The 27,664-nt window shown below is 44.0% G+C and overlaps 1 protein-coding gene across 8 annotated transcripts in view; it reads left to right on the top strand.

Annotated features, from left to right (window-relative positions):
• The window catches only part of CDH13 (cadherin 13), a 980,082-nt gene that overhangs the window by 8,657 nt on the left and 943,761 nt on the right, over positions 1-27,664 (top strand). For 7 of the 8 annotated variants that reach the window (XR_011482283.1, XR_011482282.1, XM_070451474.1 and 4 more), the window contains exon 1: positions 3,191-3,259. The exons of the other annotated variant lie outside the window; for it this stretch is intronic. Coding sequence is in view for 5 of the 7 variants with exons in the window: in XM_070451474.1 (XP_070307575.1) it covers positions 3,206-3,259 (54 nt within the window). In the remaining 2 variants the exon portion in view is untranslated. Of the gene's footprint in view, positions 1-3,190; positions 3,260-27,664 lie in introns of those variants that run through there. 8 annotated transcript variants of the gene reach the window in all.

The following is a 27,664-nucleotide window of genomic DNA, read 5'->3' as shown; positions in this document are numbered from 1 at the left end:
TCATGCAAAAGATATTTGAGAGAAACATTGCCAAGCCCTTTAATCGTTTCTTGAACATTTAATCAGCAGCACTAGAAATATTTCCTACATGAAGCAAATAATGATCTACTACTTTCAGCAATCACATTGCGAATGCTAAGAGACCTTCATTTCAGAATAGGATATAGCCTTGGCAATGCTTACGTTTCTTGGTGTAGTAGCAGAATCTTCAGCTGGGTGCCGGGCAGTGGTGTCCTTGTAAAAGTATAACAACTGCTGTCTCAAAAGAAAAACAGCATAGGTACATTATCCTCAGAAGGTGAGCGATGTACAGTCGTCCACGTGCTAAGTATTTACGGAAGCATTTGGGGAGTTCATAGGTAAACAAGATGGATAAGAACCCTGTTATTGTGGGTCTTGTGGTCTTCCAAGGGCTGCCAACAAGAAACAAGTAATAAATAGCTGAAATAATACGAATTTGTTAATTATTACAACCAGAAACAATGGGAGCTAAACTGGCATTGAAGAGCCAACTACCCTCTCTCCTTTCCTTCCAGCTTTCCTCCTTCCCTCCCATATTTTCTTCTCTCCCCATACTTTTTCATTTCTGGCAAATGCCAAGAATTCTGCTAATTTGGGGATGCAGAGACGAGTGCTATTACACAGTCCTGGTCCTCAGTAGGGGAAGTTCTGGAGGTGAACTAGGGTCTCTGGTCTCCTGGGACCCAGAGGAGCTGGTGTCTTAGTTTAGGAGCATCAGGGAGACTTCTGAAGCTTTGAGAATCCAATCTGAATTCTGACCCAGCCTTTTGCGTGCTGTGTGGCCTCTGATCAATTACCCCTTTCTCCCTCCTCTTCTTCTGTTTCCTCCTGTGTCTAAACAAGAATGGAGAATACCAATACCTGCCTAGCAGGGTGCTGGTGAGCATTAAATAAATGTATGCTCATGGCTTCATCCCATAATTGCTAATGCTGGGGGCTTAAGGAATGCTGGTTGCTTTAACTTTAACACATGGTGCTGCAAGGCACTTTATGGTTTGAAGGTACCAGGGGGCCTTGGTCTTGAGTGTCTGACTAACTTACAGGGGAAAAATACTCATGTACTTAAAACTGTACAGACATTGAAAAATAAAAAATTAAGTTTGCTCCCCAGAGAAGGATTTGCCAGTTCTCATACTGTGGCTCCCCAAGGATCGTTCTCCTGGGGATTTTATGCCTCATAAAATCATTTGATCAGCTCAGGTTGGGTACATGAGACAAGTGCTCGGGCCTGGTGCACTGGGAAGACCCAGAGGGATCGGGTGGAGAGGGAGGTAGGAGGGGGGACTGGGATGGGGAATACATGTAAATCCAGGGCTAATTCATATCAATGTATAACAAAAACTACTGTAATGATGTAAAGTAATTAGCCTCCAACTAATAAAAATTAAAAAAAAAAAAAAATCATTTGATCTGGTGGGATCATATCTTCCAGATGTTTCTTCCCAGCAGCTGTTCCCAGGAGGCTTTATCAGGACAGTGTGTATGTGGGTATGCTTGTCAACACCATGAGCATATTATTTAAAATAAATCAAAATAACTGTAATAAACTTGCTGTATAACTTACTGCTAAGTACCAGTTACATACATTACCTCAAATTTTTATTGCAACTCTTAGGGGCAAGTATTCTTGTCTTCATTTTATATATGATGAAAAGAAGTTCAGAGTGGTCGAGTCATCTGCCTAAGGCTACACAGCCATTAAGAACTGGGACCAGGGGTTGAACCCATGCTTTTCTGATTTCTGTGCATATCCATTTTCCTCCATATTTCCCTAATGTACAAAAACTTGCTCCCTTGTCCCCTCAAATGATGTAAGAATTCTCTTCTTTCACTCTTTTGTTCTCTGACTCTTCTAGGGTCGAAACGGCTGCCTGCAGTAACCTCATTTTTGAATTCCCCATCTCTAAAAGGAGGCCTGGGACCCAGACCTCCTCTCTGGATTACCAGTTACAACCTTCAGAACTGGTTTAGCTCAGGGTTATCTGTATTCTTTATTGCTGAGTCCTTGCTTTTGACCAGGGACAAACAACTCACCCACACCTTAAGCTTCCCCCAACAAGAACAGCCATCCCAGTGAGGATCGCCACACAGATGCCAGGACCCAGCCTAGGTGTGGCTTCCCTGCAGGCTAATTCCACTGTGCAGGTTAATTCTCTGGCAGTTTCCTGCATGCCCCTGAGCCCTGAGGCTGGACGGCATCCCTCTCAGGGAGTGCCGAGGACTTCACTGTCCAAGCCAGTGCCTCCTGAGTGCCAGTGTCTGCAACACTGTTTTCTCAGTCTATAGGCAAATGAGAAATATGCAGCCTGTAGCTGTATTGAGACACTCGGATCTATAGGGTTGCAATTGGGCTGAATCTAAACTGAAGTTTGTGCCTAGCTCAGTCGCTCAGTCATGTCTGACTCTTTGTGACCCCATGGACTGTAGCCTGCCAGGCTCTTCTATCTATGGGGTTTTCCAGGCAAGAATACTGGAGTGGGTTGCCATTTCCTCCTCCAGGGGATCTTCTTGACCCAGGGACTGAACCTGTATCTCTTACATTGGCAGGCGGATTCTTTATCACTGAACTACCTGGGAATCCAAACTGAAGTTTAGTTGCATTTTATCAGATGAGTTTTCTTATTCCTCTTAATTCAGTATAAGGGCCTTTACTCAGGGTAGCCACTAACTCACTGAGCATTTGTTGAGTACCTGTCATGTGGCTGGCGCCGCTTCACGTCCTGGAGATAGAGTAGGGGGCATTCACAGAGGCCCTGCGCAGGTGCTCACGCTCCCCCTCTGTCCCAGTCCTCGCCGCCCACACAACGGTCGTGCCTTTCTGCCTCTCTCAGGATGTTTATATCTGCCTCAGTCTAGGCAGTTCACACTTGACTGAGTCATTCATTAACAAATATTTACTGATCAGTGACTGTATCTTAAACACGGTGCTTGACACTGGGTAAGCAGCAGTGATTAAGAAAGACAAGATCGCCTGCCCTCGTGGAGTCTATGTTCTTGTGAGGGAGAAAGAGAATGAAAAACAAATCTAAGTAAACATGATAATTTTGGAAAATTGTAGTGCTATGAAAAAAAAATTAAAATGGGCTAGGCAGTTGTTCTAAGCTCACCCACTACTCTCTCTTGGGATGGGAAGTTCATTATTCTGATGCTATGACCTTTCTACTTTTTCAGGTTAAAACGCCCTATGATTTGTGGAACGAAGTTGGCTAATACACAGAGGGCATTTTTGTCCTCAGTGGTAAGGTGCTGTTGGCAAACCTTTGTCCAATCTCTATTTTTAGCTGTTCTTGAAATTTTGCTTTTGGGAATCTAAAACTATGGCAACCAACGATTTAAACCACAGGCAGGTAATCTCCTTCTATAAAGGGCTATCGAGTAAATATATGGTCTTTCTTGCAACTACTCAGCACTATCAATGCAGCATAAACGCAGCAACAGACAGTATGTAAACTGATGGTCAGGCCTGTATTCCAATAAAACTTTATTTACAAAAACAGGCAGAGCTGGGTTTGGCCCTCAGGCTGTAGGTTGTTGACCCCTTGTCTAGTCTAAACCATTAGCCATCTCACCAGTTGGTCAAATTGGAACAGAGCAGAGCCCAGGGATAGAGACCAGACCTTTATCTTTGTTCTCTCGTCTGCATTGGAAATGTACTTCTTTAGGACCACATATTACTGTTGATTCTCCTCAACTTAGATCAAGGTAAAGATTTTGGGAGTCAACTATGGAAAGCAATTCTTAGACCAGCTCTAAAATATACAATATTTAAGCGTTTACAGTAGTTATCTTGACTAATTCTTAAGGCTTTCTTATCACCCAAAGGTATATTGGTGCTAGACCCTATATCTTGGATCGAGTTCCCCCAAATAGTAATGGAGACACAGGCTTCGATGACGGGAGCTGATATGAGAGAGAATTCCAGTTCATAGAAGTGAGAACTGTGAAACAAAAAAGAAGGGAAGCCAATTAAAAAGCGTATCTTTGAGCTGGTTATTGTCCTGGGCAACTGAGGCCCACTGCTGCTGGGGGCCCTTGGAAGAGCTGTGTAAAACTCACTTTAGAATGGTCCCTCTGCTGGATAGGAGTCTGTCTTTCATCGGTCAGGGGTGGCCTCTGGTGCCAAAATTCCTGTCTTCCCACTGAGCCTTTGTGACCCTGGGGGCAACCATGATTTTGGAAAAGTTCTTGAGCAGAAAAATGAAGAGGCATGGCAGGTGCTTGGACGGGCAGTGTATGCCCTGGGTAGAACATGACTTTGTGAGGGATTCCAGTTGCCACTATCATGAGTTACAGAAAACTTGCTTAGTAGAGTTAATGATAAAGGAAACAGTTGTGGTGGTTGTTTTTATCAACCCTCCAAATTCAGTTTAGTACCTACCTGCAAACATGCTCTTTCCCACTAGATGGTACCAGTATGCCAAAGCCCTGGAATGCTCCCTTAGGACCTCGTTTTTGGTGTGTAATATTTTCCCATTACTTTTGAATAATTAAGGAATAAGCAAGTTGAGATTGGAGGAACAGACTATGGGTGTTTGGGAGACAGAAGATGGAAGAAAAGTAGAGGTTGTCTAAATAATTACCCTCATTCATTCATTCACCAACAGATCTTACTGACTACCTTCAAAGCATTCAGATGTCTTCTTGGCACTGGGAATACAGATGTGAACAGTGTACACACAGTTCCTGCCCCAGTGAGCTTCCATGCTGGTTGGGGGAGAGACAGAAAGAAAGGAACAGGTAGATACACGGTGTGTGCCGGGTGGTGATGAGTGCTCTGGAGAATGACAAGGTGGGCAAAGGGTGGGGCAGGAGAAAGCACCGCCCTTCTCGTGTCTGCCTGTCCCATCTGCTGGTAGGTGAGAGATCATTTCCACCTGGTTCCTAAACCCAGTTCTGCCAGTCACCAATCCCTTACGAGTATGTTTATGTGGTTTATTTTCAAAATGATTCTGTGAATTTGTGGAGGGCAGAAGTGGTGTTTTGCAAATTGGCAATGACCAGCTAGAAGCTACTGCAGCCTAACATCCGACTCTGCCTGGTACTTGTTGCTTAATTTCGTTTATCTGGAATCACTGTGAATTATTGTTGTCGACACACAATAGAGTCACATTTTACCCAAGGGTTAGATTACACAGTCAAGGTTTAAGGCAAACACAGAGTCTTCATTAACCTTGAGATCTCTTCAGTTGCCCATTAAATTGCAATGTGTTCGGTTTTGTGTATGCAACCCTTACTGTAATCAATATGTAACAATGTATAAATGCATGCAGGGATGTACATTGTGTAATGAAGGATATATGCATGATATAATTTTACAGAATTTAATTGCAGTATTTAAATTGTTCTTTTTCCTTCTCTTTTTGGTGAAAGACCTGGATTTATGTTAGTTAAATATGCATGTGATAAGATTTTGCGTTCATTTAAACTGGTTTCCCAATCATATAGTCCCCACCAGGCTGTGTGCTGGGGGAGGGCAAGAGCTCTGTTTTTTGTGCTCTGTTCATCTTTGGATTCCCACCACCAGTCACGCGCTTTGGGGCAGAGGAACAGCAGACTAGTAATATTTGTAGTCATGGCTGTAATGGAGGTTGACATCTCAGTAGTGCCTAATGTGAGCTGAGCCCTGTGTGAGTATTTTAGATGTATTGGTTAGCACATTCAATCCTCCAATGACTCTGTGGTATATCTAGTATGATTTTAATTCCATTCTACAGATGGAGAAATTCCAGGGGAACTTGGTAAAGGTCACACAGCTTTTTAGCTCTGAGGCTGAGATTCAGACTTGGGCAGTCCTTGACACAAAATGCTACGTGTTCTATGACTCTATGAAATGGAAAGAACTGCCCAGAATAGGCAAATCCATGTAAACTGAAAGTAGGTTAGTGGTTGCCTAGGGTCCGGGGGAGGATCCTAACAACATTATGGGGCAGTGCCTGGCAGGACACCTTGTAGGTTAAGAGCTCAGGCCTCGGGGGAAAGTGGAATTACAGTTTGAATCCCAGCTCTGCCCCTGCAGGGCTGTGTGGCCATGGACAAAGTTGCTTAAACCCTCTGTGCTTCAGCTGCCAGGTCTTTGAAATGAAGGCCATGATATCTATCTGATACGACTGGGATGGGGATTCAGGACAACCCTGTAAAATCCTGGTCTAGCGAACCACGAGACCTTGGAAAGTGGAAGTTGGTTCTTTGAAGAGGTAAATGGACAGGTGTTAGCATGGGTGTTAACCATTTGCCTGTAAGTGTCACAGTCTCAGCCCGAGTTCTTCCGGAAGCAGGTTCCGAGGGGAGAATTTGAACACAGTTAATTTCATGTGGGAGATGAGCCAGGGAGAACTGTAGCAGGGTGGGGAAGGAAAGCAAGGAAGTGAGGCAGTTACGTGACACGCCTGTGGCTCAGACAGCTGCTCCTGCAGGTATATGGGGCCACTGGGAGCCGGTGTGGGCCCCTCAGAGCTATCCCACCTGTGCTCAAATCTAGGTGGGCATTGTTTTGGAACTGTCCCCGGTGGCATCGAGTTTGAGCACTATTGGACTGCTGGTTCCACTAGTGGACTCTTGTTCCAGAGAAAGCCTTTAGGAAAGAGCTGTAGGTTCTTGCAGTGGAAGTTGGGTCCATTAGTGAACAGCCAGAAGGGATATGGCCTTGTCAGTGGGAAGATGTCAGCATGTGCTGCCATCAGTATCACAAGGCACAAAAACAGTAAAGCCCAGTAATCTACATCTGAGTCAGTAATATACATCTGAGAAGTTAAAGAGGTTAAAGAGCTAAATACTACAGAAAAAGATGTGCAGAAATACTTCTCAGCAAATATGTGTCAGCACAAATTGGAAATAATGACAATAACCAGCATTCATTGAGTATTTGCCATGTGCCTGGCTCTCCTAAGTGCTTGACAAATAAGCTAAATTTCTAGCAGATGGAAACTGGTTAAGTGACTCAATGGAATATTACACAGGCACTAAAGGGGAAAGTTATGAAGACAGCAATGACATGAAAAATATCACCAAAGTGAGAAATGCATACTGAATAGAATGTGTGTGGGATAGGATTCTTACTAAGCAAAAAGTCTGTATATATGGAAAAGAGTTGTGAAATCTGAAAGGATATTTTTCAAAATGCTAACTGTAGCTTTGTTCATGTGATGGGTTTCTGAGTGATTTCCTGCCCTCCCCCCCCTTTCAGTTTATGTCTCCGTTGACATGTGTATATTACATTTATAATGAAAAACATAATAAACTTGAAAAGTGAAAGAAGAAAACATGGAATAAATAGATACTAGAGAGTCTGGAGATTTTGAAGACGGGAGTAACATAGTGAAAAATAATATTTCAGGAAAATTAATGTGGGGGTGGTGTGAAAGATGGATTGGGTCCAGAAAAAACCAAGGCAAGGCCAGCTTGTGAGCTAATGGAGGTCAAAAGAAGTGTGGAAGAGAAAGGACCAGATTTAGAGGCTTGCTGGTGAATGGACTGGTGGGGAAGAAAGAAAAAGCATGCCAGAAATGATTTCAGAACTCGAAGGTTGATTGGGAGAAAGCTAGCAATGAGACAATTAGTATGTGTTGAGTACCTCTTTGAGCCAGGTTTCCTTATATCTGCTGTCTCATTTAAAGCTAACAACAATCCTGTGAACTATGTTTTAAATATTTGTTTTATAGGTGAGGTAATAGATGGTCAGAAAAGTAAATGACTTGTCCAAGTTTACAGAGAATCTGAACTCAGATAAGTGTTAAATGAACTGGGCAGATTTGGACAGGTGGATGAATGGATTGGTAACCATGTGAGGGGGGAGAAATACAGAGTATTACAATGTCAAAGTAGGAAAGAGGGAATTTCAAGGAGGAAATTGCAGACATCTTAGAAGGTAAAGAGAGAAGGGATGGAGAAAGTATTAGATTCTGCAGGAAGAAGGAATGGCCACTGCAGTCAAGAAAGAGGAAGTCAGCTTAGCTGCACTGGCAGGAGTGAGGACGCCGTGGGGGGAACCTATGAAATGACTGGTCAGACTATGTACAAACTTAAAGACAGGCACAAGTCTAAGGAACAGATGCAACGTTAGAAAGGAGGTGGGATGTCAGAGAGCAAAGGGAAGGAGCGGGGAAGTGAAGGGGAGATAGAAAAAGGAAAAGCTCTTACTGGTTAAGAATGAGGGCACCAGGCTGCCTGGGCTTGACTCTCAGCTCCCACTGCCTTGGGCGAATCCTGTTCATAACTCTTTGTCCGAGTCTCCTCATTTGGTAAATGGGGAGGATAGTGGTAGCTCCATCCCAGGGGCTTCTTAGGGGCTTCCCAGGTGGCGGTGGTGGTGAGGAATCTGCCTGCCAGTGCAGGTAGACACAAGAGATGAGGGTTCGATTCCTTGGTTTGGTAAGATCCCTTAGAGAAGGATATGGCAACCCGCTCCAGTACTCTTGCCTAGAAAATTCAACACAATGCCTGGTACATTGTATATTCAAAGTGGGCAGAGATCATGGTATTTCTGTTTCTTCTGGCCGCAGCTCATGACATGTGGGATTTTAATTCTCCGACAAGGGACTGAACCTGTGCTCTCTGCAGTGGACTTGCAGAGTCTTAATCACTGGACCACGAGGGAAGTTTAGGGATCTTGTGTCTTAATCATCACAATAAATGCCATCACTTAGGAAGCAGTCCCAAGCTACAGATCAAGAAACTGAAGCTTAGTCACTGAATGTGTCCCAAGAACATACACCTGGAAGCCCAACAGCACGCTGCTGGGGACAGCAAGTGGTCAGCTCTCCCATCCTTCAGGAGAAAACATTTTGTCTAACACCCTATGCACAGTTTTATTAGATGGAGATCAACCTTCTGCAATTTGCAGGAAATGAGATGCATTAGGTTTCACTTTTTTTTTTTCTTTTTGACCAAAGAGTTAATAAACAGAGGCTGCTCATTAAAGCAAAGTTCGGAGGAGTTTGGAAGGCACTGGAGAATAGCTGAGGGAGCCAAGTAATGAAGCACTTGGAAGATTCGGAGGGGGTAGATGAAGATCCATCAGACCCCGGCAAGCATTGTGAACTCAGCGCCCTTTCTCTATTCTGGAAAGTTTTATGTTCTTATAATTGATGCTTGGAGAAGTTTGCACTCTGCAGACTCGGCATGAGGAATCCTAAAAGCCTTATTAACCCAGCCACTTAGACTTCCTGAGTGTAACCCCTACCCTGGCTATTTCGGTTCAGGATTATCTGCGCCCCCAAATGTTCCGCCGGTGAGATGGAGTTCAACTCAGCGCCGCTCCCTGGTCACTCTGCTTCCAAATCTCCCTGTCTCTCTAGGGCTGGCTGCTGGCAAGCCTGCTTGCTCCTGCCCTTGGTGATCCGGGAACTTGCCAAGGAAGCATTCTCTCTGAGGCTGAGTCGCCAGAGAAATTACACACCCGGGATTGATTTTGCACAGGGTAGAAATCAGTCTGTACACAGGGCAATAGAGGCACTGTCCCAGGCTCCAGTCTGCAGGAGAACCAGTTCAGGCTGGTTGGAGGTCCAGGGGTGCAGGGCGGCAAGCAGCTTAAGTCCAAAAGTTAAAAAAGTAAACAGATAAACAGGTGAAATTGAGGGGTGTGTTTTGCCAGACTGGAATGGGCTTTCTCTTTCTGTGGTAAGGGGGCTTATCTGGTGCTGCAGGTCTCTACCTGGTGCATGGTTTTTTTTGGGGGGTGTGGGGGTGGAGTCGGAGAGAGCACCCCTCATTAGACACATCCCCTGCTGGCAGGTGGGGCCCCAGGGAGATGCGATTAGCTTGACACAGTCTCCCCAAGGGCAGAACTTTAATTTGCTTCAATGGTAAGGCTAAGAACCATCATCATTTGTGCTCTAACAATTATTAATTAAATGACACCCTAGTGATTACTTCAGTTAAAAAGTAACATTTATGGAACGTCATCTCTGTCTCAGGCACTGGACTAAGTGTTTACACATGGAATGTGTGGTTCAAGTCTCCAAATGCCGGAGTTCCTATGATTCTTCTCACCTTGTAGATGAGGAGTTCACCGTCTGTGGGGCTTGCTCACAGAGTGCCTTCCTTCATCTCTGCTCCACCCTCAGGACCCTGCAGGTGAGGCTTGCTGTAAGGAGCCTGGGCCCCAGAGACCTTCTTCAGCAAATAATTGGCAGAATCAGGACTCGAATCTGGTTCTCCTGACTCTTCATTGTTGCAGCTATGTTGGGAGGGAGAGGTGGTGTTTGTTCACTAAATTCCTTCTCTCAAGCCCAGAGGAAAGTTTGCTGTGCATTGTTTCAGTTCTCAATCAGAAGGGTGTGGCTTTCCCACTTCACAGATGAGAAGACTGAGGCTCAGAGAGGGGAAGCCTTTGGAAGAAAGCCGTTCTGCAAGTCATGGGGAGCAGAGCTGGGCTTGTAGCTTCCTGTTCTTGTTCTTCCCACTCCGCGGGTTTGCCCTGCTATCTGCAGCTCTCCATGCAGTGCCTCGGACAGCAGAAACTACAGCAGGTGATTTCCCAGCAGGTTCAGCGGCAGAGTGATTCTGGCCTTGGACCTTCGGAATTAGGATGGGTCATTGGTGTTGACAATTGAATAGGCTGCTGGCAATGTGATCCTGGCCTGAAGGGAAGAACGGACTTGACTGAGACTTTTGGCAGGACCAGCTCTGTTCAATCAGAACAAATTTGGGGGACACGACTGAGCGGCTGAACTGAACTTTCATCTTCCTGGAGGCTGTAAGTTCCGATTTGCACTTTGAAAGCAACAACTTGCTGGGCCAACCTTTTGTTGCTGCCTTCCTCTGCCACACACAGTCATCAAAGCACAATTCTCAGGACATGCTAACATTACAGTATTTTCTAGGGAGACCATTGTGCCGAACCAGGCTCAGGTTCTGGGGAGGCGGGGGTACCTTGTAGAGTTGGATCTCCATTTCCTTGGGGTCTTGTGCTTTGGAAAAGCATTATTTGTTTGTCATTCCTGACTGTCACTGGTGACACCTCCAGGCTCTGAAAGGTTACAGGAAAATAACAGGCTTCTGGCAGTTTCCAGCAGGTTCCCTTTCTCACCTGGGCCAGGACTGTGCATGTGCTCTTCACTTGTGACAGGATGAGGAGGGCTTGGTTAAATAAGCATCGGCTGCTCTTTATTCAGCTACCTTTCTGATTAATGGCATCAGAAAGCCATTCATCTGGTGCGAAGATAGACAGGTGGTTGCCGTCACTACACTGTGGGCTTTTGAAGCTTGCTCTGTGATGTGATTACAGAACATACTTAGCTTGTGCTCCAGGGGGTAAGGTTGACCTTTGATCCTACTCCTCATTTAAAAATCACAGATCTTAGAAAATGAACCAATCTGAGAAGATGCTAGAAGCTGCATTTGTTGCTGAGGTTGACTGTCAAACCAATTTAACTAGCCTGCTCTTCCTAGAATTCTGGTTTTTCTGATTAAAACAGATGACCTTTAAGCCTTTTTTTTCCTCTGAAAATCTCTAGAGGACATCTGGTCTTTTGTGAGTTTCGATGGGAACCCAGAATCATGCCACTACTGTGGCTTCCAAATGAGGAATGTGCACAAAGCATCGATCGGAAGAAATCTGAGACCGTTATCCAAACTGAGAGTGCATATTCTTTACCTTTCTCTCTCATGCATTCATTTAATTAATTCACTCCTTCATTTGGTTAGCATTTATAGAGAACTTATCATATGCCAGTTCTGTGATAGGAACAGTAGTAAGGAGGTAACAGAATAATAATCCCTGATCACAGGATCTTATGATTCACAAGTTGAAACAAACTAAACAGTCAACATTGTCAAGACAGGATGAAAGGACTTGGGACCATTCATCCACTTGGAAAATCATCTGGTTTTGGTAAGTATCACCAGACAATTTTCCAACGTGGTTGTAAAGAAGGCAGGAGTGGGTTTCTGAGAACCTGGTAGTGTTTTATTTTTTGACCCCAGTTGCATGACACCTTGTGGAAAATACTGAACTTATATACTGAGGCTTTGCACACTTCTTGTGCAAAGTAGTACCATGCATTTGTGTGCGAGCTCAGTTGCTGAGTCGTGTCTTACTCTTTGCAGCCCCGTGGACTGCAGACCACCAGGCTCCTCTGTCCATGGGATTTTTCAGGCAGGATTACTGAAGTGGGTTGCCATTTCCTCCTCCAGTGGATCTTCCTGACCCAGGGATTGAACCCATGTCTCCCACATTGCAGGCAGATTCTTTATCACTGAGCCCCCCTTGAAGCCCCAAGTAGTATTATGATAGAAGTTAAAAAAACAAATGATTATCAGCTTCAGGCCCTTTGGGAGCACAGAGCAATGGCTGTCCTTTACCTGGGGGAGGATAGTGATGAAGAAGACTTTCTAGGGTAGATGACAGATATTCGAACTGGGCCAGGAAGAATCAGCAGGAAATAGGCAGTCAGAAACTGGGGTGGGATGTACTTGCCCAAAGCCCTCAGTCAGAAGGAAGGCATGGAGGGGAGGGAGCTGGCAGTCGGGGCTTGGGAGGGCTGTGAGTTGCTTAATGTGGCTGGAGCCCAGTAAGTGGGGCTGTAGACATAGGAGAGGTCAGCAGGGGAAGATTCCGGCCTGTTTCACAGACGCAGTGTCCCAAAACAGCAGGAGCCATGAGAGATTTGTAAGCAGCAGAGAGACAGTGTCAAGCACAGCCTCTGTAACACTCAGCATGCTTGTGCCCGCATGGGGTTGTGAATGGGAGACGTTTAGGTGTCTTTTGCAATAGTCCCAAAAAGGACGGCTGAAGGCCCCATTTAAGGAACCGAGACAGGAGAGGAGCAGACAGATCAAAGATTAGGAGGTATCATACAATCTTCCTGAAACTTGTTGGTCACACATGAAACTTGTTGGTCAACTGCAAGGTGGTGGGGAGTGGTTGTTAGGGGGAGAGATGGGAAGAAATCAAGTTTCTCTTCCAACCCAGCCTCTGGTGAGAACCCCTCAGAGAGAAACACTTGGGCCTGAGCACCGGTTTCTCTTATTACATAAAACCACAAAGATCCTCATTAGCCATTCCAGAAACATCTGTGTATGCCTATGATATGTCAAGGCAGTCGGGGAGGTTCTGAGGATACGAGATGGAAGGGACCAACTCTTGCCCTCAAGGAGCCAGCTGTATAGTGTGGGGAGGCTGCAGGTCCTGTTCTCTCTGCCTCGAACTTCAGAAGGTGTGTCTGAGTTTTCATGGTGGTGTCAGTGTCTTCTTTGATTCAAGGTAGTTCCCCAGCCCCTGCTGGCTCTGATATCGCATCCCCAAATCCCTGGCAGAAGGGATCATTCCTAGAAGCAGCTGTGAGCCAAGCATATAACATTGCATAAATGTTTGAAAACTTCTCCTACTTCTCAGAATGCAATTCTGACAGTGCTGAAGGCTGCCAATTAAATGAAGATTTAGATAAAGGCTGTGTGGGAGAGAGAACGCAATATTCTTAAACCTAATAATGGTTTCCTTCTGTCTTTTTGAAGCTCTCGAATAATCCTGATTGACTGGCTCTCTGCTTTGGGCATCCCCATTTACTGGACAATTTAATAACATTTAAAATGTTTGACAACTTTTATTTGGGGGCAAACATCCCCAGGGGAGCAGGCTGTGGGTAAGGATGTGAATGCTGTATAGTTAAAAAGAGGAACCAGGATTTAAATAGTCTTGTTTTTTTTTTCCCCATGTACAGAACAAGTCCCCTGCATGCTGGATGGCAGGGGGCACAGAAAGGGGTCAGAACAGGCTCTTAGATTATAACATGAGCCATGGGTAGCATGTAAGGGCTGCCATGTAGCCTTGTGCTAAGTGCTCTCCTTGTAGTACCACATCTGTTTGGACAGCTGAGTGTGCCCGAAGACTGCCCATTACACAGGTGAAGTAGCTAAGGCCTATGACTATGCAGCTAGTAAGCCTTGGGGCTGGTGGTTCTCCACCTTGTGCTCCTCCTCTTGGCTCTGGGGTACTTGATGTGCTGCAGGACGTGGAGAAATAATTCAGAAGGAAGTGCAGGACAATTTTCCTCCCTTTCCCACTGTCTCTGGGGATTCATCTGTTCACATATTCATTCACTCATTCATTGACCACATTTGTTGACTGCCTGGCCTGTGCCAGGTACGGTTCTAAGTACCAAAAAAGCAACAATGGACATAGCCAAGACCCTGCCTCTATAGGGCTTTGATATAGTGGGGAAGCAAACCAAAGAAAGTCCATTAGTCATAAGTGCTCTGCAAAACCAAGGCACAGTCAGGGATAAAGTAATGAGGATGCTCTTTTCCATAGGGGTGGAGGGTTGCAGGGAGGGAAAGGGGCTCCCCTCGAGAGGGCACATTTCAGCTGAGACCTGCCTGTCGTGGGGGAGAGAGCTGTGTGGGCCTGTGGGGGACAGCATATGCCAGGCAGAGCAGAGAACAAGTGTAAAGTCCCCAAAGAAAGAACATGCCTGGTGTGCTCCAGAAATAGCGAGGTGACCACCGTGGCTGGACCGAGAAAGGGAGATGAGATCAGGAGACATACTGGGCCATGGGGAGAGTTTCGATGGTATTCTGAGAGTGATGGGAAACCATTGGCGGAGGGAGGGCAAAGCTGTGACATCATCTGTTACTACGTGCAGTAGAGGAAGCTGAAAGCAATTTAGAAGTCTGAAAAAGCTTACCTCCTCCATGATCTGTTTTCTTGTTTTGTTATTGTTGTTCAGTCGCTAAGTCCTGTCTGACTGTTAGCAACCCCATGGATGCTAGGGTTCACTGTCCTTCACTATCTCCTGGAGTTTGCTCATATTATGTCCATTGAGTCGGTGATACTGTCTAACCATCTCATCCTCTGCCACCTTGTTCTCCTCTTGCCTTCAATCTTTTACAGCATCAAGAACTTTTGCAATGAGTTGGTTCTTCACATCAGGTGGCCAAAGTCTTGTTACATATGTTAATTTTACATGTATAAAATTTCTTTCTGAATTCCTTCTTCAATTTTAATTAAGTCCTTCTGACAGCCCATGAAATAGACATTGCTATTATTAGTATTCCTCACTTTACAGTGGGGAAACCAAGGCCCAGGGCAGGCACAGTCACCCATATAGGAAGCAGTGGAAACAGGATGCCTTAGGGTTAACCGCCCACTACTCGAGTGCTGTTAAGTTCCAGCTAGCATTGAGTGGGCACCTGAAATGTGGCAGGGTCTGTACGAGGTTCTGGGATGCCTGGACACCCCGGCTTGTCTCCAGGAGAGGCAGAATTAAGCAGAGAGGTAGCATGCAGAATGGCAAGTGTTGGGCTGGTGGGGTGCTCTGATTTTAATTTGGGAGTACAGAGAGCATCTTGGCCCCGTAGGGGTCAGGAAGCCAAAGGTGATGTCTGACCTGGCAGTGGGTACCTCATCGGAGATGGTCAAACAAAGCTGGGAAAATGGGGCTGGGGAGGGGGATTCCAAGAAGAGAGGTTCAAAGGCACAGGGTGGAGAGTGAATGGCAGCTGGCCTAGCATGGCCAAGAGAGGTAGGGGTGCATCTGGTCGCATTTGGGCAGGAGGCTGAATGGAGACAGGTTTACACTTGGCTACATCTGTTTTTTTCAGTTTTTAAGTAGACTTTAGTTTTATTTATTATTGAAGTATAGTTGATTTACACTGATGTATTTCTTTTTGGTATACAGCAAAGTGATTCAGTCATGTATATATATATTCTTTTTCATATTCTTTTCCATTATACATTATCACAGGATATTGAATATAGTCCCCTGTGCTATACATTAGGACTTTGTTGTTCATTTGTTTTACATAAATAGTAGTTCAGTTCAGTTCAGTTGCTCAGTCATGTCTGACTCTTTGGGATAGTATGTATCTGTTAATCTTAAACTCCTAATTTATCTCTTCCCCACTCCCCTTTCCCTTTTGGTAACTGTAAGTTTGTTTTCTATGTAAATAAAGTTTATTTTAAAGAGCTTTTTTAGATTCACAGCAAAATTGAGTGGAAGGTAGAGAGGCTTTGGGTGTATTCCTTGCCTCCATGTACACACAGCCTCCCCCACTACTCAATTCCCACTGCAGACTGATGCATTTGTTATCATTAATGGACCCAAATAGGTACATCATTATCACTCAAAGTCCACAGTTTACTTCAGGTTCACTCTTGGTATTGTACGTTATACAGGTTTGACAAATATATAATCATATATATCTGTTACTTTAGTATCCTATGGAATGTTTCACTTCCCTAAAAATCCTCTGTGCTTTGCCTTTTTATCCCGCCTTCCTTCCTATCCCTGACAACCACTGATCCATCTCCACAGTTTTGCCTTGTCCAGAATGTCATATAATTAGAGTCATACATTTACAGATTGGCTTTTTTCACTTGGTAATGTGTATTTACATTTCTGCCATGTCTTTTCTTGGCTTAATAGCTCATTTCTTTTTGTTGTTGGGTAATACTCTATTGTCTAGATGTACTACAACTTACTTACCCATTCACCTACTAAAGGACATTTTGCTTGCCTCCAAATTTTGGCAATTATGAATAAAGCTATTATGTATGTGTAGGGGGAGGGGTTTGCATGGGCATAAGTCTTCCAGTTCTTTAGGGAAATAACATGAAGTGCCATTGCTGGATCATGTGGTTTGTTTAATTTTGTAAGAAATTGCCAAATTGTCTTCCAAAGTGGCAATGAGAGTTCCTGTTACTCCATATCTTCATCAGCATTTAATGTTGTTAGTGGTTTGAATGTTGCCCATTCTAATAGATGTGCAGTGGTATTTCAATGTTGTTTTAGTTTGCATTTTCCTAATGACATATAATGTTGAGTATCTCTTCATGTGCTTATTTGCCATCTGTGTATCTTCTTTGGTGAAGTGTTATTAATATCTTTGGCCCATTTCTTTTTTTTTTTACACTCTTTTTATATCTTTTCTTTATTTTCCTCAACTGCAATTTATTTTATTTTATTTTATTTTTTCCATTTATTTTTATTAGTTGGAGGCTAATTCCCTTACAACATTGCAGTAGTTTTTGTCATACATTGAAATGAATTAGCCATGGATTTACATGTATTCCCCATCCCGGTCCCCCCTCCCACCTCCCTCTCCACCCGATCCCTCTGGGTCTTCCCAGTGCACCAGGCCCGAGTTGGATGCATGAGACAAGTGCTTGGCCCATTTCTTAATTGCATTGTTTAATTTCTTATTATTGACTTTTAAAAAGGTATTTGCATATTTTGGATAATAGTCCTTTATGAAATATCTTTTGTAAATATTTTCTCCCAATCTGCTGATTACTTTCTCATTCTCTTGACAGTATCTTTTGCAGAACAGAAGTAATGTTAATGAAGCCTAGCTTATCAACTCTTTCTTGGAGTATACCTTTGGTGTTATTATTATTTTTTTTTTTACCTTTGGTGTTATGTCTAAGTCATTTACATACCCAATGCCATCTGCATTTTCTTCTATGTTATCTTCTAGAAGTTTTATAGTTTTGTGTTTTTCATTTAGGTCTCTGATTCATTTTTGAGTTCGTTTTTGTGAAGAATGTAAGATATGTATCTAGATTTGATATTTTGTGCATAGGTATCCAGTTGTTTCAGCTGGATAGTCTTTGATGAAAAGATTGTCTTCTCTCCATTGCTTTCTTTTGTGTTTATTGATATGATCATGTGATTTAGTTTCTCAACCTGTTTGTATGAATGGGTTACATTCATTGGCTTTTGCATATTAATCCAACTTGTATACCTGGGATAAATCCTATCTTGGTTGCTTTTTAATACACTTACTTCTTTCTCACCTGTCAAGAGAGAGTATAGCTCAGTGATTAAGAGTGGAGATAGGCTGCCTAAGTTTAAATTAGACCTCTATTGCATATTAGGTGATTGAACTCAGGCAAGTTATCTAACCTCTCTGTGTCCCAGTTTCTACATTTATCAAGTAATAATAAGTGATCCCAAAGGGTGATTGTGAGGGTTAAATTATACGTAAACAGTTTAGGACTCCACCCAGTACATGGTGGATGAAATGATGGTTTGCCATGATTATCTGTCTTCCTTTGAATGTATGCTCAGTGTGTTTGTTTCTCTTCATGTTCACAATGACTAGTATTAAATAGATGCTTAACAAAAGAACGTTCTATGGGAAAAATTATATTTTTCCTTTAGTGTATGTGTATATGATGAGGATTCTGTAATTCTATTTTGATTGTATCCTTCATATTCAGACTAATTAGTTCCAAAGAAGGGTCTCCAGGGAGTGAGTTTTCTTAGACTGCTCTGATCATAGCTCCCAAAGCATTCTCTATTGTCTTGTGTTGCATCTGACCTCCTCCTGACCATCATCTCTTGTTAGTTTATAGCAGCTGCAAATGGGAGCTTGCCACTGAGGTGTGATAAGTAATATTTCAGTTCAGTTCAGTTGCTCAGCCATGTCTGACTCTTTGTGACCCCACAGACTGCTGTATGCCAGGCTTCCCTGTCCATCACCAACTCCTAGAACTTACTCAAACTCATGTCCATTGAGTCGGTAATGCCATCGAACCATCTCATCCTCTGTCGTCCCCTTCTCCTCCTGTCTTCAATCTTTCTCAGCATCAGTTCTTTTCAAATAAGTCAGTTCTTCACATCAGCTGGCCAAAGTATTGGGCTTTCAGCTTCAGCATCAGTCCTTCCAATGAATATTTAGGACTGATTTCTTTTAGGGTTGACTGGTTGGATCTCCTTGCAGTCCAAGGGACTCTCAAGAGTCTTCTCCAACACCACAGTTCAAAAGCATCAATTCTTTGGTGCCCAGCTTTCTTTACAGTCCAACTCTCACATTCATACATGACTACTAGAAAAACTTTAGCTTTGACTGGACGGACCTTTGTTGTCAAAGTAATGTTTCTGCTCTTTAATATGCTGTCTAGTTTGGTCATAACTTTTCTTCCAAGGAGCAACTGTCTTTTAATTTCATGGCTGCAGTCACCATCTGCAGTGATTTTGGAGCCCCCAAAGTAAAGTCTGTCACTGTTTCCATTATTTCCCCATGTACTTGCCATGAGGTGATGGGACCAGATGCCATGATCTTAGTTTTCTGAATGTTGAATTCTAAGCCAACTTTTTCACTCTCCTCTTTCACTTTCGTCAAGAGTCTCTTTAGTTCTTCGCTTTCTGCCATCAGGGTGGTGTCATCTGCATATGTGATGTTATTGATATTTCTCCCGGCAGTCTTGATTCCAGCTTGTGTTTCATCCAGCCCAGTGTTTCTCATGATGTACTCTGCATATAAATTAAATAAGCAGGGTGACAATATACAGTCTTGACATACTCCTTTCCCTATTTGACAATAAGTTATATTACCCCCATTTTATAAAAAATGATGCCAGAAGAAAAACCATACATAGCTGCTAACAGTTACTAAGGGTTGATAAAACTCCATCACTTTTTTTTCAGCATCTAGATGGTGTAACTTCTCCATATGACCCTGGTCTTTGTACTCCTTTCTTAATTTTTAAAGCACTTGAATCAGAATGCTCACTATCAACCTTGTAGAAATTACCCCAAAGGTAGAAACACAATTTATAAACAAGTATAAATAAACATTAGTCATAACAATGGAAAGATGGCATTGGCAGGAGGGTGGCAGAAGCAAGGCCATGGCAGAGCAGTGGGTTAGCAGAGTTCATGTGTTATCTGTGTGTGTTTCTGCAAAGTTATTAACAAGGGCATCATGTAGTACACTCCCAAGTGGAAGATGATACAAAAAAGCACTGTAAAAACAAGTTACATGAAAGGAAAGTGTGTATACTATTTGTGGTAAACATATAAAAACCATTTGCATGAATGCAAACTTCTCTATGGGAATTTTCTTTAAAAAAATACTCCCAAAGAAATAAAACACCTTGCTCTCAAGAGCACACCATAGATCAGGTAGTGTGTGAGGCACTGGGAGTAGAACAATGAGTAAAATGGACTTGCAGACTCATGAAAATGGCATGACAAAAGCCTGCAAAAATCTGAATGTGTAACATTAGGGCAGGGTTAGCACTGTCATCATGTTGGGCATGATGATTTTTTGTGGTAGAGCCTGTTCTGTGCATTGTAGGATGTCTCCAAACAGCCCTGGCCTTGACCCACTTAATGCCAGTTGGATCTCCCAACCTGTGGCAACCGGAAGTGTCTCCAGACGTAGTTAAGTGTCTTCCAGCCACAGGGCGGGTGCAGAGTTGCTCCCCAGTGAGAACCATTGCTTTAGGAGAATACATAAGTTATGAAACATTCATTCAATTAAAAAAAAAAAAAACTGTAACTGGGAGGCTTATATGGCAACATTTGGAAAAGTTATGTTAAGTTTGAAAAGCAGAAAGTAAGACTGCATTTATCTGACAGATGGCAACCAGCTTGACTGAGGTTCTGGGTTCAGAAGAAGCCACTGAAAAGGGAGGAGAGCGAAATGGAGTCCTGGAAATCATAGGATCCAGGGAACCTCAATGAACTGACTGTACCGGCTTATCTAGAGTGAGGAGCCCAAAGAGAAACAGGAGTCTGGCAGACACAACTACAATAATCAAATGTGGGGACACGGAAACTGGGTGTCAAAAGTGAGTAAAGTCAAGGCAGATGAACATGGTATATCAGGGGTGATATTTTAAGTATTTAACAATCAAATATGGCATAAGAAGAACCATCAGTAATAATGATCATCTGCTGAAAATACCCACTGTGGACTTTACCATGCTGCAAAGGCCAGAGGAAATCCACAAAGTAGAAACAGTTGGCCAGAGTAAGTTAATCCAGCTGTGGTCCCAAGGGACACAGGGTTTAATCTTAGAGCTAAACCTGGCAAAACAGAAGTGGTCAGAGGCCAGGGAGAAGCAGAAGAAATAAGAGGGCCTAGGGCCCAGAAGAAAATCTGCTGGAGGTTTGAGTTATATTTAAGCCCTTTGCTGCATACCTGGAACCAAAATCACCAGAGCAGTTTCAGACATAAATTATGTATACACATGAACAAAGACAGAAAGGGAGCACAGTAAAATGAAAACAGTTTGATTTGTAGGGCTTTCAGCATCGTGGGTGATTTTTTTCCCTTCCTTTATTTAGAGGTCTGTTGATGCTGCTACAATTTTGTTCCCGCTATAAAAGAAAAATATATGTGGATGTGAACAAAGATGAGAAGAGCCTTCGGAAGGATGTAACTGGCTAGAATTTAATATTCATTAGGTTAAAAAATTACGTTAAGTTCATTGATGAAGTCATAAAAACAAACCAAACACCCACCATCTTCTTCCTTCCCAGGAACACGACAGTGGTCCATTCAAAGCAGTCCTGGAGGCAGGGGCTGAGTGTGTGATGACTGCCCAGGGGCCGGTGTGGTGTTTCATGCTGGAGGGATACAGCTGTCTGTTTCCTTTGCCTCCTCTCTTCCCACTCCAACATCAGCTCATTGTTCATGCTGACCCAGTGAGGTTGGCATCAAGGTCTCCCTCCCCATGTTGTAGTGAGAGATAGTCCCGAGGACACACACTTCATCCACTGCAACAGATTAGCTCTGGTCACAGCCTAATTACATGAGCTGCAGCCAAACACCTTATTTATGCTTTTCTGGGGATGGGCAGGAACAGATAGGAATGGGTAATTGAGGAACATTAAGAAACAAGCTAAAATATTGCTTGGTGGGCTTTAGTATGAGCACTATTAATGATGCCATATTGTAAACACCGAGTGAAGAAGCTGCTGCCAGCTCATTCATGCCAGGCAGCCAGAAGACCCTTCTTCCCAAGTGGGAGATTAGCACCGGTACCTCCTTGGTGAAAGCCTAGCTATCAGCAGTAGCACCTTGTAGAAGGTCCAGCCTGTTTGGTTGCTTCAGGGCAACTGTGCACCTCCACACAGGAGGCTAATGCATATAGGAAGCTCTGTGCCTCAAGGCTCGTTAGCAGCAAATATACGGGCACATCTGCCTTTTATTCCATCAAATGAATGCGGTTTATAGGAAACCGGCTTTTTATTAATAGAGAACACACAGTATTGGGGGAAACCTCAATTACGGAATAATGAACTCAGGTATTCACACACACACACACACAGATATGCATCCCATCAGAATATCTAATGGAGATAATTTAGGAAAAACTAATGTATGCCCTTCAATTAGGGGACTCATTAAATCTGCACTGTCCAGTAGAGTAGCTGCTAGCCACATGTGACTACTTTTAAATTCTAATTAATCAAATTACAGAAAGTGAGAAATGAATGGTTCAGTCCCTCTGCCTCATGAGGCACATTTCAGGTACTCAACAGCCTCGTGTGACCAGTGGCTGCCAGGTTATACAGTCCAGATACAGGATATCATCACAGAAACCTGCTGGGTAGTACTGGGTTAGATAAATGGTGGTGTGTCCTGATAATTGATTACTCTGCCTATTCTCAGAAGAACGAGGTTGATACAGACATTCTGATGTGAAAAGGCCTGTGTTGTGCATTGCATATAAACAAATTACAAAATTTATATTAATTTTAACTAAAAAAAGATATTATGTGCACACATACTTTTTTGTGTTAGTGTAGGTAAAAGTGTAAGAATACTCACTGAATTGTAAGTAGTAATTGTCTTGAGATGGAAAGCATAGAGCTTTGCTTTTATTTTTACCACTGATGTATTATCTGAATATATTTCAAAGAAAATACATTACTTTTGTACTTAAAAAGAGATTAATTTGAGGATAACCTGTGAAGACAATTTAAAAACATGAATAGAGAGATTTATCTCCTTGGGATGTTAGTTCGTTAAAGCCTGGTTAATGAGGCCACCTGAGTGGGGTCGACCAGATGGCTTGTTAGGTAGGGGCATCATGGAAGGAGAAAGGGGCTGATCCAGTGCAAATCCATCCCTGTTGTTCTTGAGACACACCTCCAGGCATGCCCTCCTCATCTCAAATATTCTGTTCTGGGAGGGAGACAAATGCACTTTATAATCAGTTCTGAGGACCTTTTACTATTAATCTTTGGGTGAGTCGCTAGAAGCCTCTGCTCTGGGATGACAGAAGTACACTGGGCTTAAATGTCAGATAGCACCTGGGAAGCGTATTCAACCACAGACGCAAGCTGGTCAGGGAGGGCTTCTCTGCTATTTAGGAGAGGAACAAAAAGATATCTTCAGGCTGGTGTAAAAGTACTAAAATTATGTGCGTGTGTGCATGTGTGTGGGTGGGTGTGAGGTGCCCTTATTCTTCCTGTTCTAGGACATGTATTTCTCTGCCAGCTCATGTACTTTGTGAATAAAGCATGGGCTTGGAGAGGAAATACTCTGAGAAATTCTCTTCTGTGATCCAGCATCACAGATGTTCTCCTGTGGGTTATGAGTCACTTGAACTCTTCTGGCTGCTCTTCTGCTCCTGTAACTGCAGGTCACTGGACAGAGTCCCTTGACCTTTGAAATTCAGTCTCCTTGTGGGGAAGCTATAGTATCACTAGCTCGTACCTCGTGGGGTGGTTGCTCAAAGTGGAAGGGAGAAGTAAGGGAGTGCTTGGCACTCAGTAAATGCTACCAAGTATTAGCACCCATTGACACCACGGCCCTGCAAAGCAATCTGCTACACCTGTGCTTCCTGTGGACGCGTGTCTTCTCCCCAAATGAAAGGAATGTCCCTGGAGGGCGTGCGTGCCCTGCTGCATGTCTTGCTCTTGCTTCGGGTCCCTGACAGTGGTCTGTATAAGCTAAGTGGTGTGCTCATGCCAAGCGCCTGGTGCTTGAGACAGAGCTCAGTGCTGCCCTGTGCAATGTGCCAGCCAGTGAGCCCTGTACAACCCTGGGTCCTGTCAGCACAGTAGGTAGGTAAGAGAAGTCAGCCGTAACTTTGCTGCTTCACTTCCTGAGGGAGAAGGCTGGCAGTGTTTCCATGTTGATGGTAGGGAGAAAGGATCTGCACTTTTTCCTACAAGTTTCCTTAAGGCAGCCTCACTCTCTATGTGTGATTTTTTTTTTTCCATTTTCTCAAAGAGAAAAAAAAATGTTGTTAATCTCTATTAAACATACTTACAATTTCTTGTTTGTTTAGTTCGTGAAAACGAAGATTTACTTTGGGCTAGTGACAGATTTTTATGTGAAATAATATAATGTATTTTTCAAGTAAGTATGGTACAGAAACTAGGCTAAAGCGCTTTATTCACATATATGCATATACATGTGTAGTTATGTATGTATATATGTAAATATGTGTATGCATATATAGTATATATATATGTATATACATATTTGCATTCACATTCATACATGCAGATTTGATCTTTATTATCTGAGGGTTCTGTATTTGTGAATTCACCTACTCACTAAAATGCTTTGCGACACCCAAACCATTTTCGTCATTTTCAGACACACAGAGCTGTGAAAAATTTGAGTCGTCTGGCGTGCATGTCCCTAGTGTCAGCAAGGTGACACTCTGCCTTCTTACTGCAGCTCTCATACTGCAAGCAAATGTTCTTATTGTGGTATTTAGTGCCTTTTTTTGTTGTTGCACTTTCGTGCTCTTGGTTGGCAGTTTTGCTGTTTAAAATGGCCCACAAGTGTCATACTGAAGCGCTGTCTAGTATCCCCAAGCACAGAAGGCTGTGATGACCTCAGGGAGAAAGTGTTAGATGAGTTTCATTCAGATGAGAGTTACCGTGCTGTTGGCCATGAGCTCAATGTTAATGATTCAACAATATATGTTAGATAAGTTGTCTTTAAACAGAAACACCTAAAACAAGGTTATACATTGATTGGCTGACAGAAATGCTGTGACCAGAGACTTATAGGAGGAACCTAACCCTGTATTTCCACCAGGAGTGTTTGCTCGCTATTTGCTAATGCACTGTTCACAGTGACGGTATAAAACTTATCTACTGTATCTATTGTGTGTATGAATCTCCTTAAAGTCTCCTAGAGCCTGTAGGAGAGGGAATAGCTTATGGTGCTTACGATCCTGAACTCTGGCTAGTGTCACAATGTACCTTTCTGCCTTCAGCCACTGAACACCTGATTTTGCCAGAGAAAACTGCTGGGGAGCCTGCTCAGGGAAGTTGGGGTCTGTTTGCCTTCAGGTGTCTTTCTAAGCGCCTTCCATCAGCTATATGCTTGGAGAAGGGATGACATCATATGTTGCAAAACCTTTTTGGGTATTTTAAATAATAGAGCCACTTCAGAAGGCAGCCAAGCTCCCCTTCAAAAGTAAGTTCTCTAGATCACAGCGCAGAGTCAAGAAGGAACTCCTAGGGCAGGAGGTGAGAGGCTCCTAGGCTGGACAGCAGCTGGGCGCTCACACTGCCCGCCCTGACGTTGGCCAGAGCCGCGCAGCTGTGGGAGCAGGCACAAGCCAGGGCCGGGCGGCTCTGCAGTGTGTGTACCTGAGTCTGAGACAGCCTTGAAATCGCAGTCACCTTCACCCCCAGTCCACGCCCCCGCAGCTCACTGCCGCTCACTACCGTCCTGGCTTCTCAGTGCCTCTGCCCTGCCGCAGCAGGCATTTCATGACTGTGTTGTTAGGGAGCCTTTTCAATCTTTTATGCTCTACTTTCTAAGCTGCCTCGAAATGAGATAAGTTAAAGCCTAATACAGTTTTTTTTCAGAAACACCTGTATTTGTCTGGCTGACCTAATATGAACACAGGTTCTCGTCTCTACTTGAATGTTACTCCGTCTATTGCTACACCATTACTAGGGCCGCGCTCTGAGTCTACAGAGCTCATTTGTACACCTGCTACCCTGAATACCAAGTTGATCCTGTAGGATGGCTCACGCCCCGCAGGGGAGACAGGGCCCGGCTACCCAGGGAGTTTGTGGAGTCTAGAGAGGCAGCACACCAACCATGGGCTTGTTGCTTCCCTGTTCAACGACTCCTCTGAATCTTGGCATCTAAGATGTGGTGGTTCCCTGTGTCCCACAAGCCCTGATCACAAGGTGAGTGTTGCACTGTCCAGATGGGAAAGCAGAGTTGACAAGAACTGCCAACCCCAGAGAGGTGTCAGACCCACTGATAATTAAAGGCTCCTAAGACACATTGCCAAGTCTAATATTGGTTCTAGTGGGCCTGCCTTCGTTCCGAAAAGGACAAAAGAAATTGACAGTGAAGCACTCATGGGACAGGGGACACAGTTCTTCTCTTTAAAGCTACAGCCCAGGACCAGCCCTGAGTGTAGTGCCTTTGCCTTAAGCAGAGTCTGGACCATGTGCTCCAGGACCCCTTAGGATGGTTTGTATGAGAAATGAAGAGACCTGGGGGGCTCTACCTCTGGCCTGCAGATTCAGAATTCTCAGGACGGGGCGCAGGCATCTGTATCCTGACAAACTTCCCTTGTGATTCTGGTGTGCAGCGGAGTTTGGGAAGTGGCAGTCCAGCCCCCAGTGCGCTCTCAGCCGCGGCCCCGCACGCTGCCTGGGAGGGAACTGGGAAGGCCAAGGCGTGGCTGGGCCACAAGGGAGTAGGAGCCCTCGCTTGGTGGTCAGACCCGGGCCTCTCTGGACTATTAGCAAGCTCGAGTTCCTCTGGACACGAGTCTCCCCCCCGTGGAAAGTGGAGGTGGTGACAGTGCCTGTTATGACGCTAGAGGTTTGGAAGTTTAAATGAGAGGTGTCCGTGGTGTGCCCAGCACAGTGGCGCCCTGACTGTGTGTGTTCATTGCTCTCATTACTGCCCACATCAAAGGGGCTGCACCAGCTGGACCCATAGGCTGTGGATGAGCCTCATCATCAAACCTAAGAGTCACTTTTAGGGCTTTCTGAGGCTCAAGCATGAGGAATGTTTCCCAAGGGTGTGGCAGGAAACCCACTGCTGACCACTGGGCACCTCTCAGGAGCTATTCCTGTTCAGAACCTTTGGGGCATGGTTAGACAGGGAGACAGCGTGTTGGATAAAACTGAATCTCAGATCCAAGGATGGGTCCCTCAGATGCCCGCTGTAGGGCAGTCAAAACCTGTCCTGGCCTTTCAAGCCTAATAGATCATATTGCCCTATCAAAGCTCCTGAGAAAGGGACACATGTACGGTATATCTTATTCACAACCACATTGATAAAACCTACAGAGAAAACAGTGGGCCTTTTAGGACCTACCCATTGAACCTTCTAAGTGCCACATTTAGTACTCGTGTGATTGTAATTCTGATAACGTTACTTGTGATACTGTCTTCAGTCCTCAGAATTAATTTGACTGGAAAAATTCCAGAAGGACTTAAATGTTTCTCATTAAAAGCATCATAGATAACTTATTCGACTTTGTAGCTAATTGTAATATCGCCCAATGTAAAGCCACCAAATTAAGATGCTGTTTTTTCTTTTGTGATTAGTAGGCAAACCTTTTCCATACGAGTATGCCCTCTAGAATCCAGAGCAATTAAGCGTATATAATTGGACAGAACCATTTGCTCTCCCATCATCACTCTCTCTAGTGAGATGTATCGCAGCCCACTTAGTAGTCTTGCAAAGACAAATGTCATGAACTCTAGTTAGGGAGTTGACAAATGGGTCTCTATAAGCAGCTTAAGTGTTAAATATTTCTCCTGGCCCCTTTGGCAGAGATGTGTTTTGTTTTCTCAGCATGGAAAATTTCTTGCAGTTTGTACATCTTTACTTTAAAAAATAAGGAGAAGTCATTACACGCCCTTCATTCTTGACCTGCCTTCAGGAGCAAATACCAATGGGAAAACAGCCCCTGTTGCGCAATTGCCGCTTGTAGCAGAGTTGGACGTCTGGCCTGGGT

The sequence above is a fragment of the Odocoileus virginianus genome, chromosome 20 (assembly GCF_023699985.2).
Source record: "Odocoileus virginianus isolate 20LAN1187 ecotype Illinois chromosome 20, Ovbor_1.2, whole genome shotgun sequence".
In the NCBI taxonomy this organism is placed as follows: domain Eukaryota; kingdom Metazoa; phylum Chordata; class Mammalia; order Artiodactyla; family Cervidae; genus Odocoileus; species Odocoileus virginianus.
The sequence above is the reverse complement of the archived record's forward strand: the minus strand, read 5'-3'. Positions and strand labels throughout refer to the sequence as shown.